General features: G+C 37.7%; 1 protein-coding gene across 11 annotated transcripts in view; it reads right to left on the bottom strand.

Annotated features, from left to right (window-relative positions):
- KDM6A (lysine demethylase 6A) overlaps positions 1-21,440 on the bottom strand; it is a 157,030-nt gene that overhangs the window by 70,578 nt on the left and 65,012 nt on the right. For all 11 annotated transcript variants that reach the window (XR_004549424.1, XR_004549425.1, XR_004549426.1 and 8 more), the window contains 2 exons: positions 11,358-11,416; positions 595-715 (listed from right to left, as the gene is read on the bottom strand). Coding sequence is in view for 5 of the 11 variants with exons in the window: in XM_034060174.1 (XP_033916065.1) it covers positions 595-715; positions 11,358-11,416 (180 nt within the window). In the remaining 6 variants the exon portion in view is untranslated. The remainder of the gene's footprint in view (positions 1-594; positions 716-11,357; positions 11,417-21,440) is intronic.

The following is a 21,440-nucleotide window of genomic DNA, read 5'->3' as shown; positions in this document are numbered from 1 at the left end:
CATGTTGAATGGAAGGAGGTAAAATGTCAGATTACAATCGGAGACAGAAAAAGCAGTAGAAAACTTTAAAGGAATATAGAAGAAACAAAGTACTGTATTAACACAAACCATTTCTAACTGATTAGCTAAAAACTGTTGCTTTAGAAGCTGACTCTCAAACCAGGAACTAAAAGAAAGATTAAGTATTAGAAAAATAGAAATTATACAAAAAATGGATACGAGAACATTATTTTGAATAAAAGCTTTCTATTCTTAATCATCTTTAAGAACTTCCTGTTTACAACAGGACAGCTAGAGGAGAAAAAAAATAAATCAAGAAATCCAAGCTGCTAATTCTTCTCTTATGTTTCCTTCAACTTTCCCCAGTCTCCCCCCAAGATGTACTATTTTAACAGGAATTCTACACCAAACACTTTATCTACTGGAGTATCAGTGCTCACCTATAATTTTGCTGAGCTTTTCTGAGTATTTCTAGCTCTTAACACACTTGTATTTCTGAAGCAGGTATTATTTAACTGCTATATGCTCATGCATTCCAAGATGCAACACAACTTGTAACAAACGCTGATTCCATTTGAAAGCTCTCAGACCTACCTTTAAACTGGACTCATAGTCTGTGTTCACTTTGAACATAAGCCCAAGCCGCAAATGAATTTCCTTGGCTCGACAAAAGCTGGGATCAACATAAAGCGCCTCCTGAAATGCTTTAATTGCCCTGAAAGAAAAACACAGATTAGAAAATTATTCTTTTTTATGGAACTATGACTTCATAATCAATATTATTTATAAGACTAGCAAAAGTATATCAGAAAGCACTGTTACAGAAGAACACATCAAAATAGTGGTTTACACGTGATGTTTTGGCTCATGGCTTTTGCTTCTTCGCAGACTGGGTAATTGGTACTCCAGATATCCTGGTATATTTGAAAGTCTAATCTTTCCCATTAATTTAGAGAAACTAATTTGCTGCATGAAATACAGTAACACATCTACTATTTCAAAAAGGATGACTCAGGAATTAGTAACAAAATTAGTGCAACTTTAGAACACTACAGCGATTGTTCAAGTCACAACCAACTTTTGATTGCCAGTAAGTGCAGACCACCAAGAGAAGCAGCATAACAGAAGTCCTAAGAAGGAGAGATTAAACACATCTCTTCCCATTGCACCAACCTGCTCTGTTTTCCATTTTGTCCTCCCTTTCTCAGCACCAGCACCATGTTGGGATTCAACCAATACCTACTGCTCCATTACTTTCCAGTCGCTCCATTACTTTTCACTCACTCAATTACCTCCAGGAAAACACAGATATAAAAGCCTGACCACTCTAACTTGCTTTTAATGTTCTTATGATAGGTGAATATGGCACTGATTCTACTTCCTTGACTTTAAATCCTCCCCACACATGCTCCTGTTCCTGATGTCACTGTACCAGATAAAACAAAAATATTATGTAACAACTCTATATCTTGGAGCAAAGACAGCTTACTTCTGAACAGGACTGCTTTGGCTCTCAGGCCAACTGCATAAAACTAGGACAGCTGAAAAGCAACTGAAAAGTAATAGATATAAATTCACAGAGGAACTGGGAAAGAACCTAAGATTTATTTTATCACCTGGCCTGAAATCCAGACAGCTTGAAACAAAATACCTTCATATACATCACTGCTTGTACAATCACAAAAACCATAAACACTCTCAACTTAGGGTAGATTCGAGCATCCATGCCATGAAACACAATCCCACTTGCTGTCCTAGGCAAGCCCAGAGACTAATGCTGATCAGGGAGATGACAGACAAATCTCCAGGGAGAACTGTACCCACTGTAAAGCAGCACAGGGACACTGGACTAGAGTTAACCACAGTGCCTAAAATTACACAACATTTAGGCACATCGATTTCAATCCTACTCTCCAAGTGCAGTATTATTTACAAGGACAAAAGGTTAGCAGTTGCAATGGGAAAATCGACAAATACTTTTCATACACTTTTTTTATTCACAAAACACATAAATTACCATTTTTTAATCTATCAGCAAAAGCACTTCTACTCTGAAATTCTTACAGGCTGTTTTCTCATTCCTAATGGCAAAGCAAATCAAAGGCACAGAACTTCCTCTAGACAATGCAACAAAAATACACTAGAAGCATTATCTGACCTGTTTACATAGTAGTTATAAGCAGGTGGAATTGAAAAAATATTACATTTGTATTGTGAAACTGAAGCTTTCCCTATACAATCTTTCAGAAAGGCTTTCCTTACCTTGTACCCTACTTTTCTGCTTACATAAGGAAAATGAGCAAGAGAAGTGCAAAAGAGACTAACTTGCACCAGCTAAGCCGTCTCGCACATCTCATCTGAACTTCCCCCTGCAATAGTATGGGTGGTGATGAATCACACACCTCAGTATCTACACCAAAATCATAGCAAACAAGGATACAGATCTCATAACAGTATGCTCACCATCATCTACAAAAACACTACTCAAACTGGAAGGCCAAACACTGGACTGATTACTAACATCAGCACTTATTTTAATCTACGCTTTTGTTATGCTGAAGTATAGATTTTATTATTGTGTATTTGCATTTCTTGCCTTAACTCTAATATGATACTTGGTATGTAAGCCACTGGTACTTAAAATCCATTATTTGCATCTTGTTTAAAGACAGTATCCTAATTTCTAAAAAGGAAGAAAAATGGTGTCTGTCATACATATCAAAGAGAAGACAAAAATCAGGAATAAAGACACCGCAGTTCAATATGACCTGGGGTATTTCTCCTCTATCAATTCTCACCTGCACGACCACTGAAACATGGATTTCTAAAAATGATTAAAAGAAACTCTAAGAGACAAAAATATTTTTGTAGTCTCTTGTTTACTGAACAGGAAATATTATTCACTGCCACAGCCGAACAGAGTCAAACAGATCTAGAAGTATAACAAGTTCTAAGGACTGTTCAGAAGTTTAGTTTGAATGCATACTGTCATTCATTCAAAAGAACAAGAATGTTGCCTACTCCCAGACTTTCAGAGAAGCACAGCACTCAAACTCCAGTACAATTATAATCAATAGACAACATGAGAGACCGTGTACCATTCAGCACAGTACCTATCAGTCACAGACAGTCCTTGCGAGGTTCATGTAAGGTTTATTTCTGTGCAGACAACATGGCAACACCATTCACCCCAGTCTAGGCTGTTCATGGAGTCAGATTCAACATTAGCAGGCTTTGAGATAACATTTTAACCCAACACAGCTTTCCAATGACAAGAAGCCCAAAATGTGCAAGGAGGAAGAAATCTGTAGGATGAGACATCAGTCTTTCACACACAATCTAAGCAGGAAGTAAATGGCATGCTTTTCAACCCATTCTGATGGATGCTTTGAAAAATACATGAAATCAACCAAGTCAAAACAAAAGTCTCTGTACCATTTTAGTTCAAGTTACCATACTAACAGCTAAATAACACTCTAGCTGTACATTTCAGTTATATCAGATCACTCCTAAACTGGTGGGTTTGGGAGCCAAGGCAGAAATGCTTTAAAAGCACAATTTCCTTGAAAGGTCAGAAAATTCAAAGGAGTGTGGTCAGGGAGCACTGACTGCTCCCATCCATTGCACTGATTTAGCAATGGAATGGACTGGCACTGGTGGAGAGTTTGGTGAAAACTCTCCACTTGGAAATTTTCTTTCAGTTTCTAATACGCAATGGATTTACATGTAAGAAAGAACCCATATACACTCAGAATGTTAGGGTACTCTGGGGTCAGTGTCTTGCTTGCGTCTTAAATTCTGTATCCTCAGATGCCATAATAAAAACTAGAAGATAATTCTGAAAGGTAGTATAAAATTAAACTTATAATGAAGCATAATTATATCAATAAATTAAGGGGAAAATGTAAGAATACACCAAATACTCCCCAAAGAAGCTTTTCTAACTAAAAATCAGATATTTTATCTTCTCCATCTAAAATATTGGCCTGCATCTTACTTGACTCTAGTGTTAATTCTATACTGATTATGCAATTTGCAGTTATTCCAGTACGACAATCACTGACAGTAACAAACATAAATTACTTCCACTACTTCTGTGAAAAAAGACGCCACCAAAATTCCACAAATAAAGTGACTGGAAAGGCAGTATTTTCAGTATTTCTAGCAGTAGTAGGTGCTCATGTCTGATTTGGTAACTACAGCCTCATTTTAAACTGTCAGTAAAATTCACAGAATAAACCACTGAAACTGAAAAGACACTTACTTATTAAAGTCTCACAGACAGACAAGCCATTCTACAACATAACTGAATTAATATTGACCTAATTTTGCCTGTGGAGAACACTTAAACAAAGTAGCAATGCACTGAACATTATAGGACACATCAAGATCACAGACTACAGCAAAAACTTTAGTTTTATTTTGGGGCTGTCTGTTTCCCAGTGCCATGGCCAAACCTCCAGATTCAGTCTCTTACTACATCAATAGCAAAACATGCAATATCACTGACATCTCTTTCAGTCATAAGTGCTCAACAGCATGCAGTGCAGATGGCTTTGGGCTTGCTAAAGGCTGGTACAACACAGAAAAAAGTGGACTGAGAAATGCACAGTAGGAGCAAGAGTTGTAAAGGTAAATGAGCTGCAAAGGTACATGAGAGAACGTGGCCCAGAATAAGTAACTGCAGTCCTTCCTGGCCCATCTGTTTGCCTGAGTTGGGCCTTCTGGACACAGCACAGGTCACTTGATCTTTGCTCTGAAACATCACTAATCTCATTTCTGTCCTCTACAAGAAAGATGGGGTCTAGAGGATTCAAAGCATCCAAGTTACTCAGATGTTTTCCCTCTAAGCTCTTCTGGGGTTTTACTAAAACTGGAAGAGCAGATATAACTTAACAGCTTGATGATCTGGCACATACAAAGCAGCACTTGGCTTAAGAGGTTAACGGCTTCCTTCAGAGATGGTGGCACACAGCCTTCCTCAAGTAGGTTGTTAGTCTCCACCACTGATTAATGGGCCTTGCTCAACAGACAGAGCTTTTCAATTTTAATCCTACAACAGACTAAGCATACATTAGTCCAAAGGATAAATCATGGCTGGGAGCTCTCATACTTCAGAAATAAATGACAGTCATCTAAATTCAGTGAGAAACGACTGCTGGTTTGTTCACTGAAGGTAACTGCCTGGTAAGAAACAACTTTGGCTGAGTCTACTACCATTTATTCAGATTACAGTTTTCTCCAAGAATGGGAGCATTTCAGCTAACAGACAGAAAGGCTATCTAATAATCAACAAAATAGAGCAGGACTGGAAAACAGACACTATGAAGGATGGAAAGCACCTCTGGGTTTACACTTTACACAGCGCTGCTACAGTAGTTCAGAAAAAATAAAAATGACATGAATCTATCATCTCCAAATCAAGACTTTCAGAATCAATACGGCAGCTGCCTTTCCACCCACTTATCTACACAATAATGGCTACCATTATGAAAGTGAAGAAACCAGCTGAATAATAATAGAAGATTATACTAAACATTTAGTGAACTCTCCTAAGACTTTTATTGGAAGGTTTTACTTGGATAGACTGTGAATAAAAATCCGCTCTGAATGAGGCAAAAGAATATAATAAAATAGCATCAGTTTAACTATTTAAAAGTTAACACTCATGCATTTCAAACAAAAAACATGAAAATCAGACTGCGCGTATGACTCCAAAGAACGTAACATTATTCCAATATATCAGGAGAAACGATGCAGCTTGGGTGAAAGTTTCTTTTTCTTTATCTTCTTACAACTTTCTGATCACTTATTCTAAGCCTCATGTTATTTCGTGACTTCACTGATGCAAATGGTCAAATTTTGATGTGAAACTCAATCATAATTTGAGCATAAACAAAATGTACATATACAGCAATAGTCAAGATAGTCTTTAGATACAACTCCTCTGTCCATAGGGCTGCAACAGCTGAATGGTGAAATATTTTGTGAAGTCTTTAAACACTTCTCTAGAACAGCAGCTGAGAGTAAGCATTTTCCAGTATCATTGAATATTATGCGTTTTCATCAGTTCAAGAAATGGTTTTATAAACCTACACTTAAGCTCCACATGAACCTGCTTGAGCAGATAGGCTGGACTAGATGACTTTGGTGGTTCCTTCCAGCCTCAACCATTCTCTGACTCTGTGATACAATCACAGAAAGATGAGACAACAAAAGAGAAATATAATTGCTTCCTCGTTAATGGTTAATTACAATTAGTATGTATCCCCTATATTTACATTTCTATTTTATATACCTAAAAATTACACATATAGATCCAGCCACCTGAAACCCGAGAAATACTTGACAAAGAAGCATCTACACAGTGTGTGTCTAAATTCTATCCTCCTTACAAAGATAATTACAAGCACCAGCTGAAAGGACTCTGACAGAGCATGGAAAGATGCACCAATACAAATGTGTACCTTGAAGATTACAAGTTACTGGTAAGCAAGTCAAATTATATTCCTCCTGGGATTTCTTTTGAAGGTGCTTCTAAAGCAGGAACTCCACATACTGCTAATTCCCAGAGCCATGACAGTGCTGGGTGAACTCCAGTGCCTTTCACGCAAACTACAACCACTAGACTATTTCATCAAATGCCGCACGCCCTCCGCAATGGCAGAAACTACCGACATACCTGGAGGTGTGCAAAGCAGACACTGCATTTGATGAGTGGCTGCTGTCTATATGACAGGTGAGGCATTCCCACACAAGGGAAGGAAGTCCTCAATAGGCCGCTAGCATTCCTACGTACCCCACTACCCGCCTGACAACTACTCTTTGTATGGAAGAGCCCAGTTCCCTGGATCTATGAACCAATGACACAAACAGCCTGAGAACCATCTGAAGGATCTGGTCCTGCTTGTGAGGCGTGGACAAATCTTACTGTGTTACTAACAACTTGCCAGTAAAAAAAAAAGACAATGTATTGATAGAGGAAGCAAAGAAGGGCAAAGAATGGACCTCGACAGCACAGAACTCCCCCACTCTCACAAGCAAATGGCAAATACCATAAAACAATGCTTTCCTGGACAGATAAGTAAGGCACAAAATACTGCAGGCTGGCACATAAGAATAGTGCAAAAAAGTTTACATTCCACTGTAGACAACTGTGTATTAAAAGCTGTTTAAGCAGCTCCTTTATGATTTCAGGATGATTGTAAGAAGAGTAAAACTTCCTTTTCTGAAAAAGATGAAGGAGGATGACAGCCAAAGAGAGTGAGAAATAGACTAGGTTCCTCCAGCTCAAATAAACAGTCCAATGTGATTTCCAGTAAGAACACCTCTCAGGTGACAATAAGTTTGTGTGTCTTCCTGTAGGTACTTGGAAAAGAATGCTCCTGCCTCAGTGAAGCCTTCAAAGGACTTCCAGGAGAAAAGAAAGTCTCAGGTGTCTGGAGGCCTGCATGCTGACAGAAGAAATGAGATGCAGTACCACAGATAACAACTGAGGGCTGCCTTTTCCTGTCTGCTTTTGGCTTTTGGAGGGTTGTGGAATTCAGCAGCAGCAGAGATGGGAGGTGGAGAGCCTGCTCAGTGCTTGCATGCTGCAGATGAAGGTACACTCTGCCAACAGGGGTTGTATATGCTTCTTCCCTCTTGCCTATTAAATGTCTTTACCTGATTTAAGTAAGAATAATGTAAGAGTACAACTGCCTTCTTGATGTCAAGTTACAATTTTGAGTCAGAGGTCAAGAGGGCAGAAAAGTTTTCTGAGCTGAACTCCCACGTCCCTCTTTCAAGGAGTCAAAATTATGCTAACAGGAGAAATTCTAGCATACAGAAGAGCACAACGCAGGAGTGCAAACAGACTGGGCTGGCTGTGAGGTGACTTTAAAGGAGCCAGAAACAGAGATGATGGTTCTAGGTATGGGTTGATATTGAAGAGATGAATGACAGTGCTTCTGTTTTGGCAAGGATGGCTGCAAAAGGGTCAGAAAGTTAGAAGACAAATTTTTGCAGGCAGTGTGCATCTTTACCCATGATGGGGGTGAGGAAAAGGGTTTCTTCCATTAGTTTTTGGCTTTTTTCAGGACTTTGTCCTGCAAAATATAATGCTTAAGGACTGAGGTTTACAAAACACAACTTCTACAGCTGCTAGGGATCTGGACTAAGGAGCCTCAGGGTATACTAAATGGGGTGATAAGGGTGACTGATCTCAACCTCCTGCAAGGTATTTCAAACAAACAGGGTGTCCAGCAATTTGCAAGATAACAGTCACTGAAAACACAGCAGGCTGGCCTTGGGGCACCACAGCTCTACCCTGGGATCCAAAGATGGCATTAGAGCCAGTTTCAGGACACAGCTGCAGATCTTGAACTCCAGGTTTTTATCCTGGTGGGACCCAAGTGTATATAAACAGACAACAGACAAGTCAGGCTCAGAATCCTTACGGAAGGAAAAAAAAGTAATTGGCATCTAAGCCACTACGCTTGGATGCAAGTATTGCACAGAAATGAAGGGCAGCCTTTAACAAATCACTGAAGTTCTTTAAGTGTTCCATCTAAAAGACAACTAAGGAGGCTCTAGATTTGTTAAAGTTATGTGAATATCTCAGCTATCTCTATTCTTCTGGTATTACACCATGCTTGAGAAAGAGGGAAACCACTGGGAAAACCAGTGAACTGCTTTCTCAGTACTTAATGGTAAATAGTGTAAAAAGAACTGTGCCAAAATTTAAGATCTGTAGGACCGGTTTTACCAGACTTCATTCTATTTATGGAGCTGATCTCTTACGGTGTATCTCACTATAATAACTGCATGAAATAGCACTGGTCTGAGCACACTGTTGTGGCATTTGTATATACACTGAGAACTTTCAGTTTCTAAATAGTCATACAAAATCATAATGTAAAATGATGTATCAGTTAAGATTTGTACTTAAGATATCACTTAATAACACTTAGTAATACTGCTTTAGTATATAGAGAAGTGTAAAGTATTGAGTTACAGTGAACTGCACATGTGTCTTGAAGCCAATCCAACACTTCAATTTTATTTCCAGCTTTCGATTTATGAAAGCTGGAAAACTTAAAAAATAATGTAAACATAAGAACAAAACTTTTAAACCTGACCTTATTCCCACTTGCTTTTTTATTATCCCCTTTTATATGAGACATGCAAAAAGCTTGAACACTTCCTTACTCCTTTCCTTTTAGGAGAACTTTGTATATGCTTCTCATTAAAATGTATGAATATCTGAAGTGGTGTGGATGGAAAAATATATTCATGGGTGAAGCACAATAACTTGAACTACCTTAAATGGTTCTCTCATACCTGCTTGAAATAATACAGATTTGTGTACTCTGTTAATAAATAAATAGATGCAATAGCTTCTGCAGGAAATAAGACAGTTTGACTAGCATTTCACTCTGAAAGCAGCAGGATTCTTCTTGCAATCTGCAAGAGTCCTGTAGATGGTTAACATGTACAAAGAAGAATATATCTACTGTAAATTACTTGCTATCACTAGCAAGTTTATTATGATTTTGTCACACGTAAACACCCACAACCACACATCCCACTCCTCTTGACCTCAAGAAAACATGGTAAAGGGCAGGGAGCATCAAACGGATTAAAAAAAAAAAAAGAAACCCAAACAAACAACAACAAAGGAAGAGGAAAATTTTATCTGAATTAGATTTTCTTCTCTAAAAACTCTGCCCAATACCCTAACGATACACAGCTTCCTTAGTAAACAAACTATACCAAACTTTGTTGTATGAATGAGACTGCAATTATGATTATTCTACATACCTTGAACATAACATTTTATATGCATTTAAGACAACGTAAATTAAGGCATCAATTAATATTCACGTTCTCAACAAGCTTACTTAAAGCCATGGAAGAAAAATCTACATTCATTCAAAGCTCTAACTTATTAGTACTTAGGCTTCACAATCACTCGACTTTGCTGCTGCATCCACTGGAAGATGCTAATAAATAGCACAGACTGCTCATGGTAAAAGCTGATGCTGAACAGATAGTCTTTCAAAAACTCAACTACTCTAAATCTAACTACTCTGTCTTATTCAATTTTATCTTACCATTTTCTACTATTTTCACAGTGCAAGTTGTAACAAGATATCCCTTGTAAGAAGAACTGGTGCACAAAATACTCTTCGTCAGAAAAAGAACATTCTGAAACTTAGTGAAATTCAACCAAGATTGATCACAATCTTAAAACAGTGGATTCCCAGGCATGCTGAAAACTTTTATGTTCTTCTCTTGTTAACTAGAATGCAACGTACAATACATGGCATTCATTTCACCACTGTCAATAAAGAAAGCAGTGAGTTTCAAGATCAAAAAAACCAGTCCATGTTCTGAGCTCATGATTTAACCAACTTATCTTAATTTGAAGAATAAAAGCTTGTTTATAGCCCAAGGAAAGCCCAAATTTTTTGTCTTACAGACACATACAAATAAGGGAGAGGACGGAGGTAGGAGGTGGGGGAAATACTACTTTATTGTTCCAAACGATCATGGTAGTCATTTACTGTGTCCTTAACTGCAGTTATGCTTAGTACAGTAAGATGATAAAACTTTCTAGTAATGGCCAGGTAGTAAAGTCACACTTACTAACAGTTTCCATGCTGAGTGTAAAAAAGCACTGACCTAAATACTTTGTAACTTTCTTCCAATTACACTAACTCTCTATGAGAATAAATGCCAGTCTGAGGAACTCTCAGCAGAATCCCAGCAATAGAATCTATTCCATTCATCATTCTTCTGTCACCACCAATTAAACAAAACCAAAACCCAAACTGAAAATCAACCCTTCCCTCCATACCAACAGCCCTGCCACAATTTCAAACTCTTGAGTTTTTATGTCAGTTTTAAACATTCTGATTCAAGTCTGAGTGTACTGCTTCTCATGTCCAGAACTTTTACATTATACGGCTATGTAACAATTGCTGAATGCAAAGCTAAATGAAAACAAGCCCACTCTGCTACTTCTCCAAGAGCAAAGTTTTTGTAAGCAGGCTTTCAAACAAACACAGGCTACAGCCTATCAATAATAACAATTCACAAAAACCTGTTGAATCATACTGCTCCATCCCCCTGTCTGAATGGTATCATTAGGAGCTAAAATTCTTCTCTGGTAAGTGCTTTCTTTTTCAAGCAACTGTTGTGGTTGCCACAGATACATTACAGTAAGTCAGGTATGTGACCCAGAACAGTATGTCTTCAAACACCTATGATAAAAAAATTAAACTATCATACACTCACACTGAACTGAAGTGGAAATATTCACCTATTAATGAAACATCACACAGTAGCAATACCATTAGTTTGTTCCAACTTACCATTGAAAGGCATTGTAATGGAAGTAGACCAAACCAAGGCCATATAAAAAGGCAGCATTCTGTAAAAGAAAGAAACAGTGTTTAACACTCAGATAACACCACAACCATTCACTGTCAGAATGATTTTCCAGTATTTTACTTATCCTTTGACATTCTGCTTAAATTTCACCTTGAGCAAGAATTAAAAAAAAAAAAAAAAGGACAGGAAAGATAGGCAGATAATAAAAAAGAATAATAAAAAATAAAAAAGTGATTCTTCACCACTCGTTTTTGGAGGAACAGCAACAACAGTAATATTCAAGTACTTTTACATCAGAGAAACTGATGTATTTTGTTCTACTTGTACAACAGCAGGGAAGGAAATGACGGAGTAGAGGTCTTAAGCCATTTATTATCATAAGAAATGTTTTATGACTGAACACCATTTCATAGTCATAATAAGTTATACTAATATGCAAGTAAACAAAGCTGCACACCCCGATTTCAGTGTCTACAGTAGAACATTAATTACATGAATCTGAAAATACGTTTAAGGAAATTTCACTTTTCTGAATACCAAAAATACAGACATTGGCTTCAAGCCCAAGACAATCACATTTCTTCATCATTAATCAAATTTCTATTTTCCCTACTTCCCAAAGTAAGGAAATAGAAAACAGAAAAGGGGGGGGAGGGGGGATAAGGGGGGAAAGGCAGGGAGGGCAAGAGGGAGAAGAACCATTCTCCCTCCGGAAACCCATTTTCTCTCCACAGAAAAGTATGACTTTCTTCTAAAGTGACATTACACTAAGGATGTCTAATACGTGTTTAACTATCTAATTCTACAAATAATTCGTACATATTTCCTGAATTAGAAAAAACAATTTATTTTTCCCATGTAAAAGTTATGCCACACCATAGTTGTTTTCTATTTAGCAGAGCTGTTCCATTAATTACAGGAGACAACATGTATATGCTGCCTGTAACACATTTTTAGGCTTTTCTTACATACATTTCTGGTTTTGAGAGACAAGGAATGAATCCTGAAGAACACAAAGCTCTGACAAATGGACAAGAGATGGAATTCCCATTGTCAAAGACTGTAGCTCAAGATAACGCCTCTTTCACTTTTTTAACAAATCAAATTTCTGTTCAATTCCACGAAAGGAATCCTAGTTACGCCTTAAAACCAATCCAAACATTAACCAATTTTCTCCTAGAAAATAACTGGGAACCAGAACACAATTCAAAAAGCAACATTCATCAGAAACAGGATCCAATACTACCATTTCATTATACCTCATTTGTGTCTTCTAAATGCAAATTAAAACCAGGGGAAATGCCAGAGATCCTTTCATGAATACAGCTGGATCATAGCTTCAGCCATGGACAGCTTCCAAGAAAATTATGTGGTATGACCAGATACTACGGCAATCAGAGCACTGGAAGATGTTAACAGGGGGAGTAAAGGGGGAAGTACATAAACAATAAAAAGATGACACTTTACTACTACCATAAAACCCACATTCCTGTTTAATTGAACAAAAATACAACATGGACATCTGAAAGATAAAAGATCTCTTATTCTGTACTCCATGCATTTCCTGCTTTCCAAGCATGCTCTGGCAGTAACAGACTAGGGAAGAAGGCAAGCTTGAAAACTGAGCATATGTAATGCCTTAAAGTCACTTTAAATGAAAAAGACAGAGAGATTTTCATGTACTCAACATGGAAGCTTCAAAACACAGTGCACACCTAGTAACCTCTATAGTGTCAGGCTCATTTGGAGAATGGAACTTAACAAAACTGTCCAGAGATCCCCCAACTGCAATCCAGACTAGATCATTGTAAAGATTAGAAGGATAATAATAACAAAAATCCTTCATCACCACACTGCAAGATTCAAGAAAAATATGCCAGACAACTAAAACATCTTCAAAGAATTTAATTTCCTTCTCGGAAACCTATCAGAGTTCACAGTCCAAATGACTTATAGATTCAGGAGATTAATCTAGATGATTATTTTGATCCCAAGGGTTAATAACGACCAACTTTCAAGGCACAACAGGACAAAGATGTAGGCGATTTGTCCAAATGTGATTAATGTATCAAGTTCATGTGACAATTTCAGGTTGTTCCTGCCCCAGTAAAACACAAATCAGCCATTACTGCTCTGTCCCTTGCTCTGTGACTGTTTTCCCCATTTTTCTCTTTCTCATTTGGCCTCACAAAGCATTCGAGATTGACCTTGAAAATCTGTTAAACTGACACTGCCTTCTCAATATAAAACAGGGCAAGATTTAGGATCCTGTAATACTTTACTTCACGTATAAAGGTAAAAATTCTGAAATGTCAGGATGGATTATATTTATCTGTCCTGAAATACTGCAGCTCTAACTATATGTAACACCATTAGTACTGCTTGTTGACTGTTTATTAGACTTGTCATCAGAAAGGTAAGAAAAATATCCTTTAATCTGTGTTTGAAGCTCAATAGGACTTTCACAAGGACTGGCAGATATCAGCATTTCAGTGTATGCAGTGTTTTCCCACAAACAACTCAAGGTGAGAAGTACACAGAATTCACTACTTCAGCAACTAACTTTTCTGCCTGCATTGCAGAATACCATCATGTCCGATGTGCAGCCAAGTTCCTGTTGGCTGCATCCAATATGAAAGGATTAAGAATAACTTAATGCATTACCAAGACCAAGCAAGATCATTACACAGAATTTTCATCTGCAAAACGTCCTTTTTCTTAACATCACAAGATTCTGTGACCCTGTTTACAAGGAACACACTCCATCTTTAAATAAATAAATAAATAAATAAATATCTGTTTTCAGTTGCCTTTGTTAATTTTATTTGGACAAGTTTATCACAAGAAGTATCCATCGTATGTTTTCGAGTAAGATTACCTTTGTAATTTAATCCCTGCTATTGAGAATACTGCTATAAATAGCTGGTAAAGTGGAATATAAACCCAGTTTCCCCCCCCTCCAAATATTTTATAGTGAGGAGTAGAAACCAAAATTATCAAACAAAACTATCTCTTACAATCCTTGAACTTTCTTAACAACCCTCACAATTTTTGACGATCTTATGCTAACAAAACTCATTCTTCGGTTACAAACTTTTAATGCAATTTTTATGTTATCAGAGCTTTCCCCTAAAATCTACAGTAAATGAAAAAAATCCCTGCAAACTGAAACAGACTGTACCTCAAATCTGAAGCTGAATGTCTGCATTTTTTCCTCTACAGCCATGCTATTAAAAAGCATGGACAAAAAAAAAGAAATGCCATTTCCAATTAGATGTCATTCACATTTTCTACCATCAAAAGTGTTAGAATGTTTCACACCAACCACTAGATGGCTCAAATACCTCTTTCCATTTTACATGCTTATGCAATTTAAGAAGATTGTCAAGTTTATTTTGTGTACCGTTACTTACACGCACTATTTAGTGCTAAGCAACATTTCAGCTGTATTTTACAAACATGTACGAGTATGAGCTACTGCATTTTACTTAGAGGCAATTCAGAAGGCAAAAGATGTATCTTTATGTACCTTTATATGCAACTGAGACAAGAAAGCACATTGAAGACTTTCTGGTCTTGTTTTAAGCAATCATGGGGAAAAAAAAATTAACAAATGAGGAAAACTCCATCCATCCATATTGCAGACCTTCTGCAATAACCCAAGTAACTGGTTTATAGTTTCTTTGAAGGAGCAGATGGAAACAGATCCCAAACATTTCATGTGCTCTATTATCTAGCCATTTCAGACTATTTAACAACAAAACCTTTTTTTCTATCTTCAAGCGTGCAGTCAGTGGTTCCAGCAGAAAGACATCAGACCAGAGCATCACAGTTACACTTTGTCAACAAACACAATGTCAGAAAAATGCACCTGTCCTGTGTAGCAAGCATCCATACTCACATTCAAGACTGGCCATCTTTGAATCTAGAAATGTACAGCTACCACATCTAAGTGCAGATGTTCTTCACCTGTAACATGCGTGCCTTCCACAGGCATTTGAGACCTGGTTTGTGTCTTATAAGCAGAAGAATATATGCAAAGGTAAGGCATGCAAAGGAAAACCTCTTCAGCAGGCACTTCTAGAAAGAGAGTGGAAAAGGACACTGAAGAGTCAAAGCAGCCTCAGGGCAACATTGAGTTGGGACCTTGCAACTTAAAAATGAAAAGGAACAGTTTTTGCCATAGTTTCATAGCATTACTGATTCAGAAACATTCCGTAAGACTGCCTCTCAATTTTGCTGATAATAATTTGTACAGTACTACAGCCAACTTGATGCCAGAACTGATATGCATTATTAATATACAGATAAAAAAGAAACAAAAAAAAAGGTTATTTTTAACTGGATCGGTTTCCCAGCCAAGCTCACTGTGTAACCCCCACCCTCAGCAACTGCATTATCACAAATGAGAGAGTGGAATGTAGTAAAGTAAGTAAAATCTCTTTAAGCCTACACTGCTACTAAGAAAGTGCGTATTGAACCTACAAGGACTTTCAAACAGAGTGAAATCCTAAAGATTTTAACAGGCAACCTGCCTTTTTTTTTTAAAGAAAAAGCTCTATACTTTAGATATTATAAATAGATAAACAGATATTATAAATTATGTAAATGTTTGGCTTGAGAGTAATTCAGTAAAAGATGGATAAAAACATGGAATAACACCACAGCCTGCCTGTCAGCCTTCACCATGCAGGTAGGTTCTTAATCAGTGAGAAACACAAGCAAATACACCATTTCTTCTTTATGACTCTAAGGGGCAGGGCCAGACATAGGTAAAATAACCCTTTTATTTCATGAAAGGGTTTCTATTATTTATACAGAAATGAAAATGTACTTTTGATGGTACACTAACCCACACTAACTTTGGGGGGGATGGGAGGGGGGGAGAGAAGGGGAATTAAAACCAGTTCAGCACCCTTATGAGTCCAGTGACTGTAATGTCTTTGATGACACCTTTAAATTGCTTCCAGCAGGATTCCAAAAGCCCCTTCCACAGCTGCCTAAGCTCCAGCGGAACCTGCAGTCCGGCCCACATCACACCAGGCTGCAGAAGAGGTGGCATGTGGGCAGGGGGCATTGCTCTTCAGGAAACCTAACTAGAAAAATAAGGTTTCACAGTTTACAGCTCATCCTGTGGTCACAGGGTCTCTCCGCCACCTGTTCCAAGCAAAAGAAAACTTTTTTTTCTGTCCAAATGTGTGAATATGTTTATTTATCTACTGAAAAAAAAACCCAAAAGAAGTAGTTTTGACACTATGGTGCCTAATATTCCTCCTGACGCTACTCAATATATAGTAGCAGTTCCCTGGAGAGTATGCACCACATACGAAATTCCACTCAGGCTCCTGTGTATAAACAGCTATATGCCTTTGGGAACTGACAAGCTCTAGCAGTTCCAGTCACAAAGACTGTAAGTGTTCAGGAGAAAGACGAGAGGGATTAAACGACATTTGTTTAGATTTGTAGAAACATGAAAAAGAGCTCTCCCTCTCTAAGATGTTCTACGCATTTGCCACACCTGCAGAAATTCTAAGATCCCTGTAAGGGGTGCATTACAAATTAATTTAATTAGTTTGGGCTTCCTCAAGGTCTTCAAGAAATTTTATAATACCTGAAAAATCATTAGGTTTATACAGGATCTTTAAAATACAGCTGTAATATTGCAAAAATACACCTACGGCCTGTAGAAGAAAACTGCGTAATACATTTTTCTTGAGTCATAAAAAATACTTTTCTTTCACAGAAGATTTTAAGAAGGTGAAGTAGGAAAAAACATAAATAAAGCCCAAAGAAACAAAAACTGCCATCCACAAAGTATTGTGGATGTGTAAATATTTTTCTTCTCTCTCCTTGTTTTTGGTGGTGGTAGGCTTTTTCTCTTTTTTTGTTTGTTTTTTTGTGGGGTTTTGGTTTTGTTTTTTTCTTTTTTTTTCCTTTCTTGTGAGTGGTACCTGTCTTTGACATTACCATGCTCTCCTCCCCATCCTGCCCATCTCCTTAGGAAAGACAGTACATTTCTCCATATCTTTTTCAACTCCTCACCAGTGCCGCACTTCCCGGTTCCCTGTAGCACCCCTCTCAATGAGCACTACTTTTTAAACTCCTCTGAAACACTGCTGTCCCACCATTTTCACTCAAGGACCAAGACACAAATGGCAAAACCTGCTTAAACAAGCTCAAGAGGGAGTCCGGTTCTACCACAGTCCCTCAAATAGCTTCCCAGCAGTATCTGTAAAAAAGCTTCTTGTCACCCAGGGAAGGACTGGGTACATCAAAGTAAAACAATTACTGAGTTACCAAAACTCATATACAGGAACTAATTGAAGATAGACTAATAATTTCAAAGCCCTTTGAGTAATACGCTGTGCTACAACTGCTTTACAGGGACCACTTTAATACTAAAGACATAATGATAAAGCAACATTAAATAAGTTAAAATATCTTAATTGATGACAGAACATATGCAGTTTTGTAAATTGGGTATTCCTTTATCCATAAGTAAATTTCAAGTCTTTGGCAAAACGAAATCCATATCAAGTAGTGTACCTCCTCAGATCTGTCATTAGAACAAACAGCCAAGCAAATGTGTAAACAGTGATCGTTGCTATGGGTATCTCACTTACATGCCTTCCACTGAAGCTTATAAAACTTCACTTGATGTCAACATCTTCATTTTCCACTTGATATAAATATTTTCATTAATTTATGTATTTTAACGGAAAACAGTGTTTTCGTGAAACAAATCAAGTGAGCAAAGGTGTTGTGTAGCACACAAAATTAAATTCACCTTGGAAGGCATTTTATAAAGACTGTTCATCTAAGCAAATTTAATACTCTCCCTAAGATTCCCCTAATACTGTTAATACAAAGTCTGAGACTGGACGCTTGGTAACTAAACTGATTCGCTCAAGGTTTGCACAAAGAAATGGATATGTCATCTGTGGAGATCATCTAAGCCAACCCTCTGCTCAGAGAATGGTCAACTAAAGCAGGTTTCCAAGGATGATGTCCAGCTGGGTTTTGACTGCCTCTAAGGACAGATGCTCCACAAACTCCCTAGCAACCCCCTCCACTCTTCAATCACCTTCACAATTTAAAAAGTCTCTGTTTTCAAAAGGAATCCTGTGTTTTCAACCTGTGCCTGCTGCCTTTTCGACTTTCAGCAGGCACCACTGAGAAGAGTCTGACTGTATCTTCATTACTTCCCGCATCAGGTATTTGTATATACCCCTGAGCCTTTTCTTCTCCAGGCCGAATAACCTCAGCTCTCTTAGCCTCCTCTCCCTGTATGACAAAGGGACATCCTCCTTCTGGAAGTCAGGAGTGACATTTCCTTTTTTCCAGGCCTCAGGAACCCTCCCCCAGGGGGATAATCTAGCTACTAGGAAGAAAATTAAGTCTATCCCTGCCAAAACACCCATAGCCAGGACACCCATAATCCTGTCCTGCAGGATCTTATTTTTGTTCCATACTCTTGTGGTGGGGGCCCCACTGTTGATTCACAAAAGCAAGTCAAACACAGAGCAGCTCTTTTCAACCTTGTTTGTTTTTTTCTCTGAAGACTACCATTTTTATTTCATACCTATATACAGGATGTGGTCTTTCTCTTTTTCCACCTAGATACAGAATTATTAGATGTCTTCACAAGTGTTTTTAATCAAAAGTACAGAAATGGTGTGTATACATGAAGATACATTAAATATTACTGAAACATCTTTTTTTGGAAGATTATATTTGGCCAGTTTATTGAAATGTTTTATTTCCTTTTATATGGCAAGTGATCATCACTATTTATGGCCAAAATATTTACTGAAATAGATCTACTAGTATGGAGTTTTGTATTCTTGATTCACCATTTTCCAACCCTTTCCAGTAAGGACAGGAATCCCACTGAGTTTACAAGTGGCCCCATTATTTCCCTGTCAGTTTCTAACTGCTGAAGAATCACTACTATGTTGGAAAAAGTCTTAATATAATTAATTCCACAGCTGTTCTACCTGAGGCCCTCCACATAAAATGGTAGTGGACAAGCAGAATACTAAAGCATGAATGACTACAAAGGGATTCAAATACATACAAGCAAAGAAATAAGAACCAAAAGGGAAACAATCACAAAAATGAAGTGGCAAAACTGTCTATGGTTGTACCTTTGAATCTTAAAGCCACATTGTGCTGGGTGTTACCGAGAACCATACTGAATCTGGAATTCTACTTAATGGAAATAAAAAAGCTGAATTTTGAGTAAGTTGCTGAAGAATGCTGTGGCTACTTATATGTTGTTCTTTGCAGCTGAATAACTCCTGAACCAGTTAGCTGCCTTTAAATGAATTCTGAAGAAAGGAGAGTATCTCAAAGATGGAAAACTTTAGAAATGTCACTGAAAATACTTGCTGGATAAAGGAAAGAGCCCCCAAACCAAGGCCTGCTTGCAGAAAGCAGATAAGAGTTTAATTACTCTCCCTTCTTTGGGAAGAGACACTTAACTCAAGAGCACAGTTTTACATCAAGCATGTTCTTTTCCTGCTCAGAGATGTTACAGAAAACAAGATGTCATTCAGGATGCTTCACTGGGAAAACTAGAGGAATTCCAGTTTATGTGTGCTTTCAAAGTAAAGTGGGAGAAGGAAGGACAGGAGGTGCGAAAGGACAACAGACACCAGCCTGTCATTACCCAGGCTTCATTAGCTCTAGCATAACAACAGTTTGTTCTGTAAACTGCAAACTGAACAAAATCCCACATTTGGAACAAAATTCTGAGTATCAGCTTTAGGAAAAAAGTCGCACTGGTTGCTTCAATTTTTACTTGATTTTTACATTAGTCAGTAACATCTTTAGATGGATAATGTTACTCAATAGCATACAGTTTGTGTTGTTGTAAAAACATACAATATTAAAATAAAAATGTGTAACTTTTAAAGGATTTAACGGTTTTCAGTATTGAAATGCAAGCTCATTGCGTAATGGTTTCTAGTTAGATATCAATCAATTATTACTGAAAATGATTTTCCAATTAGATTCGTAGTTGGTTAAGTAGTAACACTAATTGGTGTTCTAATTGGTGATTTGCTGTTTTATTTGTTAGAATGTACAAATACTTAAAATAGGATACAACAGACAAGGCAGCAGGCCCACATGACAGGCAGCTGGGAGAGCAGACAAGATGGCCAGCAGCCAAGAGCAAAGCAGAGCAGCTGGGCAGCCCACCAACCATTCCCACAGAATATTTCAATCCCATCAAATCATCATTTCTTAACAGAAAACTGTACATCAGTGAATTTTCAGCCCACTCTATGAATATATACACACCAGAGAGGGCAAGAACCTTCAATTTCTAAAGGCAAAACAAATAAAGAAAAAAATACAAACAAGCCGAATGATAGGACACTCACTCACTCTCCACCATCTCTTGCTAATCCTGCACTGCTCTACTTAGCTCCTTCTTCATCTACTCCAGAGCTCAGCTTGCTTTCCCTCATTAATCCCTCTCCTTCTTACCACTGTATCACTGCTGCTGTACATGATGCTAGTTATTTCTAACAATTTAACTTCTGAAAAATTGCAAATGGAAACATCACAACTGCCCTGAATCAGGAACTTGAACAATTTAAATCCACTGGTCCTTCCTCAGTTCTGACTATTGCCTGATAATCACAAGAAAAGGTTATAAGAAACCTCTCAAAGATGGTAGTTTTAAAATCTTTTTTATCTGGGGCAGTTTATTTCTAACTCCATTGCTTATGCAGGTAGCCAGCAGCCTGTAGGAGAAGGAAGGAAAGGAAAGCCCATTAACTAATGCCACAGCATGGGGATTTTTTCCTCTTCTGTTCATTCGACATCCTTCTGCAAGACTCTAGGGAACTCTTATTTAAAGTTATCTTGCTAAGCTAAGTTCCATGTAATAATTTTACATTCAAATTGCTGCTCTTTGGTGTGAGTGGGTACCCCCTCTTACTCTTGCACTAAAAGCAGAATCCCTTTCTAATCCATGTAAGTGTTGATGCACCCTTGCTCCTATCATTTAATTCTTTTCTTAAACACAAACACATCCACTTTACAATGTGCTG

This window comes from Melopsittacus undulatus, chromosome 2 (assembly GCF_012275295.1).
Source record: "Melopsittacus undulatus isolate bMelUnd1 chromosome 2, bMelUnd1.mat.Z, whole genome shotgun sequence".
Taxonomy (NCBI): domain Eukaryota; kingdom Metazoa; phylum Chordata; class Aves; order Psittaciformes; family Psittaculidae; genus Melopsittacus; species Melopsittacus undulatus.
The sequence above is the reverse complement of the archived record's forward strand: the minus strand, read 5'-3'. Positions and strand labels throughout refer to the sequence as shown.